Source organism: Cololabis saira, chromosome 2, assembly GCF_033807715.1.
Source record: "Cololabis saira isolate AMF1-May2022 chromosome 2, fColSai1.1, whole genome shotgun sequence".
NCBI lineage: Eukaryota > Metazoa > Chordata > Actinopteri > Beloniformes > Belonidae > Cololabis > Cololabis saira.
Genome location: NC_084588.1, coordinates 5103565 through 5119237, shown reverse-complemented (window position 1 = coordinate 5119237; position 15673 = coordinate 5103565). Strand labels below are relative to the sequence as shown.

Sequence of the window (15673 nt, the reverse complement as noted above, 5' to 3'; positions counted from 1 at the left end):
TGGCACTTGGTTTCAACTGGTTGGGATCCATTTTGAACTGTAGACTCACACACAGATGTTTATTTGAAAATGAAAGCAGAGCATTCTGGGAAGGTGTGTGCTGATATGAAGGAACATACAATGTTTTTATCATCTTAAACTGAAGGTATTTTGTGTATCACTAAATACCGTTAATACAGTTTTTTTGTTTTTATTTTTCATCCTGATGCTTTGAAAATCACTATTTAGACCCGTACCTCCCCCGTCTGCCCTGACCCTGTTTTTTGATACAGTAAATCATTATTTACCCGTCTCATCGTCCCACCCATGCAGTATTCTACTCTCAGGGACATTTGGACCAGGTGAGCAGAAACATACCAGTCTGACTCTAACCCGACGGAAACGAGGATCAAGATGAACCTGAATGGAGTTCGACTTGGGTGTGACATTGGCCACGGTTACATGTTTTTTTAATTCGGAATTAATTATTCCGAATTAAATAATTCAGAATTAAACTATTTCCCTTTGAGTTTACATGGAAATAGTAATTCCGAATTAAAGCTGCAAGCAGCGATGAACGGGCCCTTGCGACCTGGTCGACTTCCTGTTCGGTTTCGGCCATGGCGCCAAGAGACTTTTCTTTAAGTTGCGACATGATACAGGTGTGTACCGATTTTCGTGCATGTACGTCAAACCGTATTGTGGGGCTTGAGGCACGAAGTTTTCTAGGGGGCGCTGTTGAGCCATTAGACCACACCCATTAATGCAAACCATTAAATATCAAATTTTTCGCATCAAAATGAGCATAGTTGAATATCTCAAAAACGGTAATAGCTAGTATGATGACACTTAAATATGTTGTAGTACAACGCGTCCCGAGTTTTTCAATGTTGTAATGAGGTCTGTGCGATAAACTGTTGCCTAGCAACAAGCGTCCAAAATAAAATTGATTTTTTTTTAAATTGAAAGTTAAATATCACAAAAACCGTAATGAGTAGCATGATGAGGTTGTACGGTCCTTTATTGCCAATCGGGCCGAGTGTTTGTAAATTTGAACGATTTCTCTACGATAAAGTTCGGCCGAGCAATAAGCATCCGAATTTTTGCCTTTTTTTTGCTTTTTGGCATCTAGCATTGCCACACTTTTGACTGAGAAAAGTAATGCCCATCGAGGCACGATGGAGACGCATCCAGCGATTTATGCCATGCATGGGTGAACGTTGTGGTTCGGGCCGCATTAACAGATGAAAAAAGCGTGTGGAATAATAATAATAATTCAAAATGGCCGACTTCCTGTTTGGTTTCGGCCATGGCGCCAGAAGAGTTTTCTTTAAATTGCGACATGATACAGGTTTGTACCGATTTTCATGCACGTACGTCAAACCGTATTGTGGGGCTTGAGGCACAAAGTTTTTTCTCACTGGCCTTGTGTGTTCCTAGGAAGTGTATCGCCATCAGATAGAAGTCTGGCTCCCAACTTTCTATAGGAAGATGGTTTTCAGAAATGAATAGCTGTGTTCCACTTGAAAAAATTACATATACACTCAGGAAAGACTATCATGCTTTTACAGAGATGTGGCAACCTTATTTGGCATATGTGGACACATTGTCAGCCTCTATTATGGACGGGTTGTAGATTTATATGCTTTTTTTTTGCTGTCAGTGCTTACTGACTACCTTGCCTCTCAACCGTTTTTTCCCCATTTATTTGTTATTATTTATGTTTTCTCTCCTTTTTTTATTCCTTTACCTATTTTTCTCTCTCTCTTTCTCTCAACTTGTTGATGGGCGGGTTGGGGAGGGGTTTGAAGTTCTGTGTTTGTGTTTTCATGTATACCTTGAAAAATGCTGAAAATAAAATACTCTTAAAAAAAAAAGAAGATGAACCTGAATGTGTGTAAATTTTTCTCTGCTGAAATAAATAAGTGTGAGTGGACGGCGGCAAGTGTCAAACATGTGTGTGTTTCACAGCAGCAGAGTGATTGTCAGCATGTGGACCTCGACCTTTCAGATCTGCTGAGTCATCACCACAGGGGGACAGATCTGCCAGCCCACACCTGCTTTTGGGCGGCTGCTTATCATCTAAATGGATGCAGCAGAAAATGTTTGAGCTGGAACAAAAGTAAGTTTTCATCAAGACATTCAACCCAACATGTTAAGGGGATCGTGTCAGATGTTCCCATCATCCTCTGGAGGTGGACGGTGGAAAATCCCCAGATACTAACAAATGTTTGTCCAACTCTGCAACTTGGCTTTAACTAAAGTCAGCCACATGTCCACTAAACATGGACTTCATTTCTGTGGGTCTTCTGGCCACGCATGGACTTCACAATCCAAGTCAAATGTCTCACTTTCAACATCATATTCTTTGTCTTCTACTGGGAATAAAATCTGAGTTCATGAGATTTGAGTGATAAACTCACAGACATCCACAACCAGACCAAATACATAATTATTGTGATGATGAGTATAACTGATGTTAATTCATGTATCCTGGTGTGTCCTTGCTGCACCAGATGACATGGTTTAATTTCTCTTTTAGTTTGATTCATTTTCAGAGGTGATGTTTTCACGTCGGTTAGCACCACTAGTCATGGGAGATGGTTGGTTCTTGGTAAATACCAGTGTTTGCTTCAATGACCAACAATACAGCTTGTTTCAATTCAATTCAATTCAATTTTATTTATATAGCGTCTATTACAGCAGAAGTTGTCTCTAGGATCTTTCCAGAGACCAGAACATGACCCACGAGCAATTATTACATACACATAACATAAACAGTGGCAGGTAAAAACTCTCCTAGTGGGAGAAAACTCTTAATCCAAACAGTGACAAGGAAAACTCCCCTTTAGGAGGGAAGAAACCTGGACCAGGACCTGGATCATAACGGAGGACCCTCCTGCTGGAGGCCAGACTGGGGTGGTCGGGGGGAGACTTTTTATGACCAAGGAGAAAAGAGTAGCAGATTGCTTGCCTGGCAAATCAGGAAGCTTGACACAGAAACCACAGGCAGGTGGAGCACGCAGCTCCTGAAGCAAACATGCACAAAAGAGAAAAAAAAAGGGGGCCAAAACAAGAACCTACAGGAACGATGGACAAAAATGATGGCTATGAGATACTTATAATAAATAAAAATTGAAAAGGAGAAGAGAGGGGAGAAGAAGGGTGAGAGGCACCGCCCAGTGGATCATGTCGCTGCCCCCCTGCAGCATAAGCCTATAGCAGCATATCTACCACTATATTTGAGACTTTTATAGTCTTGTTCTATAGCTGCAACTATGACTACTGACTCTAAGGCCGTTTCCGAATTCGCATACTGTACTACAAGTATACACTGATTTGGCCAAAGTGTAGTAAGTAGTATGCTGTATGTGAACAGAAGGAAATCTGCAGTGTGCGAAAAATACCCGGATGTTGTACTGATCTGGAAAAAAATCCGTAGCATGCTTCAGACAGCCTACCTCGCTTACAATATCCCAGAATGCAATGCGGCCTCGGCCGGTAAGCGCTTTTTTCTTTTTTTTCTCAAAGCTTTATTGAGAAAACAGCTGCAATCGGACAGTGATGTGATGTGAAGGTAGAAAGGACTATTGCACCGTGGAGAGGGAGAAGGAAGAATATAAATGTAAGTAACTTTAATATATAACCTTTTTAATTCAATTTAGTGTAAGGACAACGATTAAAAATTGTGGGTTTTTAATAGTATGTTAGGTTTTTGTTAGTTATCTTAGTGTGCTTGCTACGTAAATAAAAGTGAACTAAGTGTTATGACAACGTTATATATCGGTAGTTCGTTGTCTTTTCATGAAATAACTACTTTCCATTGCTGTGTTTTGACAGAGAATTTGTCCGGGAGCTGAAATAAATAGATGCAGACAGAGCTACTCGACAGAGAGGAGAAGAACTTTTTTTAATAAAATAAAATGAAATTCAATAGACTGATATGTTCATTTCAATACATGTATTAAAATCCATTTCCATCCCTTATGTCATTTCATCAATGAATGTGGTTTTACTGCTATTTCAACATTTAAGATAAGATAATCCTTTATTAGTCCCACATCGGGGAAATTTGCAAAATATGGCCCGACTGGAATTGAACCCCCGTTCAGCTGTACAAAACTCACCAACGCAACCTGTTGAGCTATAAGCTATACAGCTCTTTTCCATCTGTGGTATATATATATCTATCTAGTAAAAACACGAAGCTTCACTTTATGACAGCTTCGAGTGTTAGATTTCATCTATTATTTATTTTCCTAAATGATTTATTTCAGCCGGCGACAATTCTCCACAGGGCTGCAGGTTTCTCCCCGGGACGGCGCCGTAGTTTGACCCGGCGATCGCGTCTGTTCTCCGGCCGTGAGCTGCTGATGCGGCCGGACCGGCGGCTCTTCTGATCCCTGAAACATCGGATCAAATTTCTACGCCTTACTTTTACGCCTGAATGTTAAAAGATGTTAAAACGTAATAAAGTGGCATATTAACAGCGCTACAGCTGGAATTACAACAGCTTCTAGTCCAGTGTTTCTCAATCCTGGTCCTCATGAAGCCCCTGTCCTGTATGTTTTAGATGCTACCCTGCTTCAGCGCACCGTGATAAGAGTACCTGTGTCATCAACAGAGCTGTGAAGACCTTGGTGAGAAGCTAATTAGGACCTTTAATTAGAATCAGGTGTGTTGGTTCAGGGAAACATCTAAAACATGCAGGGCAGGGGCCCACGAGGACCAGGATTGAGAAACACTCTAGTCTGCTTTTAAATCTCATCTTTCGCGGACGTTTTGGTGCGAGATGCATTCTGGGATAAACCGTAGCACACTGCTGTGTGAACGGTCTGCTGGAGCAGCGTACTGAATCGTTCATTCAGTAGGCAGTATTCAGTGCATACTTTGCAGTATGTAGCATGTAGTGCGGTAGTGTCCGAATTCGGAAATGAACTAACACACTAGAGCAGGGGTCACCAATCCTGGTCCTCGAGGGCCGGTGTCCTGCATGTTTTACATGTTTCGCTGCTTCATTGCACCGTGATAAAAGTGACTGTGTCGTTAAGAGAATTGTGCAGACCTCAATGACAAGCTGATGACGATGGTTAATTAGAATCAGGTGTGTTAAAGCAGAGAAAACTCTAAAACATGCAGGACACCGGCCCTCGAGGACCAGGATTGGTGACCCCTGCACTAGAGCTTACACTAACTAGAGCAGGGGTGCCCAATCTTGGTCCTCGAGAGCCCCTATCCAGCATGTTTTAGATGTTTCCCTGCTTCCTCACAGCTGATTCTAATTACTCGTCATCATTAACTTGTCATAAAGGTCTGGACAGTTCTGTTGTTGAAACAGCTACTTTTATCACAGTGTGCTTAAGCAGGGAAACATCTAAAACATGCTGGATAGGGGCTCTCGAGGACCAGGATTGGGCACCCCTGAACTAGAGATTTACTAATACCAGCTAGACCAGGGGTGTCCAAAGTCGGTCCTCGAGAGCCGCAGTCCTGCATGTTTTAGTTGTTTCCCAGCATCAACACACCTGATTCTAATTAACGGTCGTCACCACCACGTTGTCATCAAAGTCTGGATAGTCCTGCTGATGACCAAGCTCCTTGTATCACGGTTTGATTAAAAAAAGGGACACATCTAAAACATGCAGGACTGTGGCCCTCGAGGACCGACTTTGGACACCCCTGAGCTAGAGGTTAACTAAACACTAACTATAGGCTTTACTAAACAGAAAGGTTTTAAGTTTAGTTTTAAAGGTGGAGCTGGTGTCAGCCTCCTTAACCCAGATTGGAAGTTGGTTCCATAGTAATGGTGCCTGATAGCAGAACGCCCACCCTCCAAATCTACATTTGGATACTCTAGGAACTACGAGTAAACCTGCACTCTGAGAGCGGAGAGCTCTGCCAGGAACATAAGGCACTATCAGGTCTTGCAAATAATGCAGAGCTAAGCCGTTTTGGGCTTTATACGGAATTAATAAAATTTTAAATTGGATTATGAGTTTTACGGGAACCAATGGAGCGACGCTAACACTGGAGAGACGTGGTCTCTCCTGCTGATTCCTGTCAGCACTCGCACTGCTGCATTTTGGATCAGCTGGAGGATATTCAGCAAATTACTTGGACATCCTGCTAATAACACATTACAGTAATCTAGTCTAGAAGATACAAACACATGAACTAGTTTTTCTGCATCACTCTGCGAGAGGATTTTCCTAATCTTTGCAATATTACAGAGATGGAAAAATGCTATTTTACAAACCTGATTAACATATGGTTTAAACGACAAATCCTGATCGAAAAAACCACCACACTGTTTCTCACATTTGCACTGGAAGCCATCGCAACACCATCTAATCCCTTCCTAAGATGCTCTGGACCAAAAATGATAACCTCTGTTTTATCTGAATTTAGAAGCAAGAAATTTCCGGACATCCAGTCCTTGATGTCCCTAAGACATGCCTGAAGTTTAGCTAACGGTTCTGTTTCATCCGGCTTCATAGACAAATATAGCTGCGTATCATCAGCATAGCAATGAAAGTGTATGCCATGATTCTGGATTATACTTCCCAATGGCTGCATGTATAAACTGAACAAGATTGGCCCTAGCACTGAACCCTGCGGAACACCATAACAGACCCTTGACTGTTCTGAAGAAACCTCATGTACATGAAGAAACTGGAATCTGTCAGATAGATGTGATTTAAACCAATGCAGAGCTGTTCCTTTAATCCCAACAACATGCTGTAACCTGTGCAGTAAGATTCTGATCTACAGTGTCAAAAGCAGCACTGAGGTCCAGTAGAACCAGTATGGACACTAATCCCTTATCTGAGGTCCAGTAGAACCAGTATGGACACTAATCCCTTATCTGAGGTCCAGTAGAACCAGTATGGACACTAATCCCTTATCTGAGGTCCAGTAGAACCAGTATGGACACTAATCCCTTATCTGAGGCCATAAGGAGGTCATTCGTGACTCGAACCAGTGCTGTCTCTGTGCTATGATGCATTCTGAACCCTGACTGAAAGACTTCAAACAGATCATTCTTATACAAATAGTCACATAACTGGCTTGAAACTACCTTTTCCAGAATTTTAGATACAAATGGAAGGTTGGAAATTGGTCTATAATTAGCTAATATGTCTGGGTCAAGATTGAATTGAGTCCTGGTCCCTTGTGTCTTTTTTAGGATTTCTTCATGTTTTTGGTGCACATGTCATATTATTGAGATTTATATGACAAATATGTGTTGATTTGAGGAAAATAAAATGTATTGCATCCCCCAGAAGACTGGATAAAGCTCATCCTCTTCCTCCATAGTCTTTTAAACGATAAGCTGATCTTTCATTTCTGCCTTTTAGAATGTGGAAAAGTTCCTGTGATTGGAGCAAAAGAGACACGAATACAGACAAAGCGTCTAATTTTAAATATTTCATTTTATTTCAGGTTCGATTAGCTCCAGGTTGGACAGGGTTAGGTGTTCAGGTGTCCTCAGGAGGTCTAGGGCACTGGGTGGGTTGGTGGAGTATTTAGTTGGCAGCAAGGGTCTGGTCCACCCAGGCACGGAGCTCAGTGACGCGAGCATAGACGGCGGGGGTGGAGGTGGAGCAGCGGCTGCTTCCCCAAGACACGATTCCCACCAGAGTCCAAACGTTGTCCTTCTCACAGACCAGGGGACCACCAGAGTCGCCCTGAAGACAACAAACGTGAATGAGACAGGTCCAGAAGTCAGACAGAAGACAGAAAAGTGCATGGGTGGGGCCTCACCATGCAGGAAGTGGCTCCAGCTGCTCCAGCACAGATCATGACATCTGAGATGCTGCTGCCCCAGTGTCTCTTACACTGGTCGTTGGAAAGCAGGGGCAGAGCGGCCTGCTGCAGTTTGTTGGGGGTACTGGGAGCTACGGGGGACAGTTTTACAGGTTACACTTCTACATTCATGATGGGGCAGTTCCCAAAAATCTGATCCTGGAATGAAGACTCCGACAGGGCAGAGCCAGCAGGCCAGTGTCTCACCGTTGTAGCGGGTCAGACCCCAGCCGGAGGTGACGCAGCGCATGCCGGCGGCGAAGTTGTCGCTAGACCCAGCGAGGCAGACGGGGGACACGTTGGTGCCCAGGCGGGCGGGGCTGGCCAGCTTGATGAGGGCGATGTCATTGTTGATGGTATTGGAATTCCACCTGGGGTGAGTGAAAACCTGAGGAGCAAGTGGGAGGGGTCAGTCAAGATGACGAGGTGAATTCTGAGAGCTGATTGGCTGATGGCATCTTCTTACCCGGGCAGGCTTCAACACCTGGGTTTGCTCATTGGAGCCGTAGCCCTTGTCGTGCTCTCCAGCGATGACTCGGTGGTAGGTCCTGACAGGAAACACACATTCAGAGGAACAAAAAAGATTCAAACATCAACAAGAAATCACAACTGCAGGGTTGATTTAGATATTATTTAAAGACAATGTTCTGAGAAATTGGAGATGTCGTTCATCAAACACAGAAATGCAGGAACCACCTCAGGTCTTCCACACTGATCTCATAATTCTTGTTTGTCTTTTTTTATATTATTTAATGGACAGTTCAGAGACAATGCAGTGCATTGCCACCACAGAGTGGTATGCAATATTAGATTACTTGGTCCTAAACCAATGTACCCACAACTGCTGACGTGGGTGTGTTCTTGCTGATTTCAAGGGTTCCTTGATCCAGCCATTTGCCCACTATTGGATTAACCGTGGCTTGGCAGAGTCAGTTCCTACAAACTTGGCACCATGTAGTAAGACAAAAAAAAAATAAGCCAAGAGCAAATCTTCAGAGACCTCTGGCTGACGTCACAGTGTTTTTGTCCAGTTCTTTTTTTCTGGTATATTGTTTTACCCCACATCTTTCCAATGGAGACCTGGCTATACAATGACTATTTGTGGCCCCAGCACCACTCCCTGGGGAACACCTTTTGCCACTTTCAGGTAGCCAAATGAGATATGTTCATACTTGGCCTGACAGATAATGTTCAAACCACCCAACAACATGTTCAGCCATGTTCAGAGTTCTGCACAGTTGTGGGTTGGAGTTGGACTGACCTGACATTACAATGAGCGGCGGTCACCACCCAGTTCTCGTTGATCAGAGATCCTCCACAGAAGTGGAAGCCATTGGATTGCTGCAAAAAGAAGAATCTGAGGTCAGATACTGTGCATGCATGTGTGTGTGTGTGTGTGTGTGTGTGTGTGTGTGTGTGTGTGTGTGTGTGTGTGTGTCTGTGTGTGTGTGCGTGCGTGCGTGCGTGTGTGTATGCGTGCGTGCGTGTGTGCGTGCGTGCGTGCGTGTGTGTATGCGTGCGTGCGTGTGTGCGTGCGTGCGTGCGTGCGTGCGTGCGTGCGTGTGAGGGGGCATGTGTTTGCTGAAGTCATCTGGCTCACCTGCAGGGACACCTGCCAAGGCCAGGAGTGAGGCACCGCCTCCTCGCCATTCACAATACGGGCGTAGCCAGTCACCTGGGGAGGGATGGCGGGGACTCCACAGCCTGGGGGAATGACAGGAAATAGATTTTAAAAGACTGGTCTGTCATCATTTATCCATCTTCTTTGTCATATTGCTACAGGATCACCCCACCCTGGTGGTCACCTTGTCCAGCTCTGGTCAAACTGGGTCTTTATCTCTAATAATAATAATAATAATAATAATAATGGAATTGGAAAATCTCTGTGTGAAAGCAGCTCAGCTTTTCAAAGCCCCCCAAAAGTCCATAATCAAACCCCAAATCCAGCCAAAGAGGAGACTTGAGGATATGACCCAGAAGTGAAACTGAGAAAAAGCAGAAAAGTCAAACTACAGTCAAGCTGCTAAAACAATTGAAGAGAAAGTAAGTGAAAGTCTGGTCTCACCGTAGGCTGCGCCGACGAAGGCGAGGCAGGACAGAAACCACAGGAAGGCCATGGTAATGATCATGATGGTGAAGGACTGGACTGCAGTTTTATCCCTGATGGCTGGAGGGCTTCAGCCAATCAGAGCGGCCGGAGGCTCAGCTATCAGCTGGTTATCAGAGCCCAGGTGGAGGTGGCGTTCTCACAGATCACGTGTTCTCCGATGTAACATGTCAGCTGACAGATTTCACACAGCGTTGCCGAAACTGGCGATTTCAGGTCCAGATACGACTATTTTAAACCTGACATCAGCTGTGTTCATGTTGTTTATCTGCAGGACAAGGTCAAGCATTCGGCTGTGAGGACGTTGCGTGAGCTTCATATTCAACAGAAAGTTAGAGCTGTGTCAGAATTAAAGGTTTGAACTTTAAAACGTTATTAAACCTTCAGATCACACAATCATCCCTAACGTGCTCCGTGAGGTCTGTGGACACATGGAGATGTTGGATTTATTGTAATTCTCTGAGCTCTGCACGGTCGGCTCTTGGAGTAAATCTGTTGCTTTGACAACTGTTTTGAATGTTTCCCACTGGTTAGGAAATTGATTTATAACTCTTTCCAGACTGAAGTGCACTCATCTAAGAACATTGCTGATGTTTTCCCTCTTGGCATTGTGTCTGAATGCTGCATAGCGAGTTGGATCTGATTGTAGGACCCTCTACAAGCGGATGATGTTAACCCAAAAGCCAGCATTAAAAGAGGGCTGGTAACTTTTCAACAGGCCGTTTATGATGACATGGTTCTAATCTTTATGGATGAAATCAAAAATAAAATGTGAAACCCTTTTATTGGATGTTTGAGTGACAGAAACAAATGAGAAGAAAAAAGAAAATTGATTCTAAAAAATATCAGTCAGACAAAAAACAGGTTGTGTAAGAAAACAACCTGTAAATGGTTCTAGACCTTTCTGATGAGTTTACCTTCTTCTTGTATAAAACAAGATTATTTTCTGTTGTATTGAATAACACAACTTTTACAAATATTCTTGAAGAGTTGGGTTTGCTATGTGGTGGCAGTTCATGTTGACGCAGCGATAAGAGTCTGAGCTGAGCAGCAGCTGTCCAAGAACCATGGGCCATCAGAAAAATATAATCAATCAATTGAATGTATTTTAACTGTAATCTGACTGTCTGAATAACCAGACGATCGCTCAGGTGTAGTTTTCGGATGAGGCCATGTTACACGTGAAAGTGATTGAAACTGATCAGATCAGACTCTGAAGGGAAAGTGTTCACTTTTTATGACACATGAGAACAAGACCGAGGTTATGAAGAACAGTTTGAGTAAATCCATGCCCATGTTCAGAAAAGTCAGTTGAGTTGAACATAGAACTAAAGAGACCATTCAGACTATCATTTCCACCATCTCCGTGAACGTTAAAGTCCCCTACTAAAATGATTCTAATTGTGCTCAGTACTGAGGTCAAAAGTCTGAAAGATTCAGAGGAACTCAGTAAAGCCTGAGTAAAGCCACAACACATGAAACTATGATTTCAACATTTTGCTGAGGGAAAGCTGGCTTCAGTACACTGGTGTTTAGCAGATTAGATTGGCTCCAGTAAATCTGTGTTCAAAAAGTTTGAGCTACTTAAAGCTAGCTGGCTTCAGTACACTGGTGTTTAACAGGTTATATTTAGCTAGAGTTAACTGGCTTCAGTAAACTCCTGCTAACAAGATTAGATTAGCTAAACCTAAATGGTTCCAGTAAACTTGCTATTAGCAGGATAGAGTTAGCTAAAAGTTTGCTGGTCCAAGTAAACTCATGTGTATTATACATTTTTAGCAGGTTCGAGTTGACTACAGTTAGCTAGATCCAGTAAAGTTTTTTTATTAGCATGTGTTTATGCCCTGGCTATAAGTACATGTGTTCTGCCGGCCCCTGCTGGTTTTTTTTTTGTTTTTTTCTAGGTTCCACCTGATTGGTGTTCCTGTGCCTCTGATGCTGGCACTGGATTAATGGAGACAGGATGGGCCATCTTTTAAATACTGCTGTTCCCTCAAACTCCATAATTATAGACTTCTGATTGTAATTGAATTGAGGGTGAACTGCCTATTCCTTTGGTGATTTTGGCGATTTTGGCGTTTATTTTATTTTCGGGAGTTAGGAAAAATCCATCCAGCCGAGAGACATAGTCTCTCCAGCGTGTCCTGGGTCTTCCCCGGGGTCTCCTCCCGGAGGGACATGCCTGGAACACCTCCCTAGGGAGGAGGGACGTGCCTGGAACACCTCCCTAGGGAGGAGGGACATGCCTGGAACACCTCCCTAGGGAGGTGTCCAGGAGGATCCGGTACAGATGCCCAAGCCACCTCAGCTGACTCCTCTCAATGTGGAGGAGCAGCGGCTCGACTCCGAGCTCCTCCCGGGTGACCGAACTCCTCACCCTATCTCTAAGGGAGCGTCCAGCCACCCTGCGGAGGAAACTCATCTCGGCCGCTTGTATCCGTGATCTTGTCCTTTCTGTCACTACCCAAAGTTCATGACCATAGGTGAGGGTAGGTGCGTAGATTGACCGGTAAATCCAGAGCTTTGCCTTTCGACTCGGCTCCTTCTTCACCACGACGGTCCGGTACATCGACCGCATAACTGCGGACGCTGAACCGATCCGTCTGTCAATCTCCTGCTCCATCGTTCCCTCACTCGTGAACAAGATCCCGAGATACTTGAACTCCTCCACCTGAGGCAGGACTTCTCCACCCACCCGGAGAAGGCATGCCACCCTTTCCCGGTGGAGAACCATGGCCTCGGTTTTGGAGGTGCTGATTCTCATCCCTGCCGCGTCGCACTCGGCCGCAAACCGCCCCAGCATATGCTGAAGGTCCCGGTCTGATGAAGCCAACAGGACAACATCATCTGCAAAAAGCAGAGATGAAATCCTGTGGTTCCCAAACCGGATCCCCTCTGGCCCCTGGCTGCGCCTAGAAATCCTGTCCATAAAAATTATGAACAGGACCGGTGACAAAGGGCAGCCCTGCCGGAGTCCAACATGCACCGGGAACAAGTCTGATCTACTCCCGGCAATGCAAAGGTATTAGGTAGGTTAGGTAAGTCATTGTTTTTTTTTCCCTTTGTTTTGACAGGGGCCCTGTGATGGACTGGTGACCTGTCCAGGGTGTAACCCCTGCCTCTCACCTGAAATGAGCTGGGATAGGCTCCAGCAGACCCCCGTGACCCCGCAAGGGATAAAACGGGTATAGATAATGGATGGATGGATGTTTTGACAGGTAAGGTAGCACTCGGTTTAAAGGCAGGACATTTTGTTTGTTATTTTCGTCTTAGTTCACCTTGATGTTTATTTTGTTTCACTTTCACCTGATTAACATTTGTAAATAACTTAACACGTAAATGTCAGGAAGTGGATGTTTAGGACCCAGATCCAGGTGACCAGGAGGCAGAAGATTCAAAAGGGGTGATTTATTCTCAGAAAAAGCAAACCAAAAGCGCTGCTGAGCAGGGTTCAATAAACAAACACGAGAGCAGAAGAAGTTTCAAGTTTACTTTATTTATAATGAAGATTCATAACCAAAGTGCTTCACAAAACAAAAGATCGAACAAAATCTATTATTCAATTAAAAAATAAGTTATTATTTCCTGAAAAAAAATCATTGTTAAAGTAGATTTCAAGATTGAATTCTCTTCAAACAGTCATGTTTCAGGTTCATTGCTGTGGTGTGAAGGATCTCCTGTAGATGTTTGAAGGATCTCCTGTAGGGGTCTGAAGGGTCTCTGTTGCAGCAGATCTGAAGACTCTGTTACTGAATCACTGTGTTGTGAAGAGGATGTTCAATTCAATTCAATTCACTTCAATTCAATTTTGTTTTTATAGCGTCTAATACAACAAAAGTTGTCCCTAGACGCTTTCCAGAGACCCAGAACATGCCCCCCGAGCAATTATTACATAAAGATTGGCAGGCAAAAACTCCCCTAGTGGGAGAAAAGCCTTAAGCCAAACAGTGGCAAGAAAAACTCCCCTTTAGGAGGGACGAAACCTGGACCAGGACCTGGATCATAAGGGAAGGCCCTTCTGCCAAAGGCAGGGTTGTCCATGATCTTTTTCATTTAATGAAGTATCCTCCGTCAATCGTCTCCAGAACAGAGCCAATCTTCTTTATCAGTGTGTTCAGTCTCTGGTTCTCTTGTTCTGATGCTGCTCCCCAACAGAGGCCTGTAGATGTGACTGAACTCTCCACAACATACTGATAGAAGATATTCAACATATTGCTGCAAATGCTGAAGGATCTGAACTTCCTCTAGAAGTAAACTCTGCTCTGTCCTTTCTTATACACAGCATCAGTGTTGTAGCTCCAGTCCAGTCTGCTATCCAGGTGAACACCGAGATGTTTATACTCCTCCACCACCTCCTCTTCTTCTCCCATGATAGAAAAACGTTTCAACTTAATACTGGATCTCCTAAAATCCACAATTATATCCTTTGTGTTGTTCACTTTCAAGATAAGATGATTGCTCTCACACCATGCCACAGCAGTCCACCAAGTAAACTCTCTGTCCTCAGTCTCTTATCCATCACTGATACACCCCACAACTGCAGGGTAAACTGAGTATTTCTGCAGATGACAGGACTCCACTTGTACTGGAAGTCTGAGGTGTACAGGATGAAAAGGAATGGTGAGAGTACAGTTCTCTGTGGTATTCCTGTGCTGCTGACCAGTCAGACACGCAGCCATTCATCCATCCATTCCTCCACTCATCCATCCATTCCTCCACTCATCCATCCATCCATCCATCCATCCATCCATCCATCCATCCATCCATCCATCCATCCATCCATCCATCCATCCATCCATCCATCCATCCATCCATCCATCCATCCATCCATCCATCCATCCATCCATTTTCTATACCCGCTTTATCCTTCGCAGGGTCACGGGGGTCTGCTGCAGCCTATCCCAGCTCATTACAGGCGAGAGGCAGGGGTTACACCCTGGACAGGTTGCCATTCTATCACAGGGCCACATATATAGACAAAGAACCATGCACACACACACACACACACACACACACACACACACACACACACACACACACACACACACACACACACACACACACACTCAGACCTACGTCCAATCTACAATCATCATTCAATCTGGCATGCATGTTTGTGGACTGTGGGAAGAAGCCAGAATACCCAGAGGGAACCCATGCAAGCATGGGGAGAACCTACAAACTCCACACAGAAAGACTTTCACCACACCTGGGAGTCAAATCAGGAACCTTATGAGGGAACACTGCTAACCACTAAGCCACCATGCTGTCGTGCTGTTATTATTAATATTATACGTAGAAATATTAAATGGTGATTAAATATGATGTAACACCACCCATGAAATGAAACTTTAAAATGATAAAAATGATTCAACTGTTGGGATAAAGGGGTAAAGGTTAAGGCTAGGGATGCTGCGATCCGATCTGCGGATCGAAAATATGCTGCGATCCAGCCAATAAACACGGATCGGATCGGATTTCAGTTCAGGGGAAAACTGCGATCCTAGCACTGCAACACTAACACTCCATTCCAAAGGTCCGCTCCAGCTTTTCCATCCAGCACTTGCTTCTCACACGCGATGAAGAAAGGAGAGGGGAGGGGGAGCATAAAGGCAGATTTATGGTTCCGTGTTACACCAACGCAGAGCCTACGCCGTAGGGTACGCGGTGACGCGCACGTACGCCGTACCCTACGTCGTAGGCTCTGCGTCAACTTAACGCTGAACCATAAATCAGGTTTAACATGTCAGCGGTGTGGCAATACTTTATTAAAGTAAGTAA

At 44.2% G+C, this 15673-nt stretch overlaps 1 protein-coding gene across 1 annotated transcript; it reads right to left on the bottom strand.

Annotated features, from left to right (window-relative positions):
- Positions 1-7394: 7394 nt before the first annotated feature.
- Positions 7395-9961, bottom strand: LOC133457386 (chymotrypsin B-like). The gene is made up of 7 exons (XM_061736609.1): positions 9851-9961; positions 9386-9489; positions 9047-9126; positions 8252-8333; positions 7993-8173; positions 7744-7877; positions 7395-7667 (listed from the first exon to the last, which is right to left on the bottom strand). The coding sequence occupies exons 1-7, from the start codon at positions 9912-9914 to the stop codon at positions 7506-7508; spliced, it is 807 nt and encodes a 268-aa protein (XP_061592593.1). The 5' UTR covers positions 9915-9961; the 3' UTR covers positions 7395-7505.
- Positions 9962-15673: the final 5712 nt, after the last annotated feature.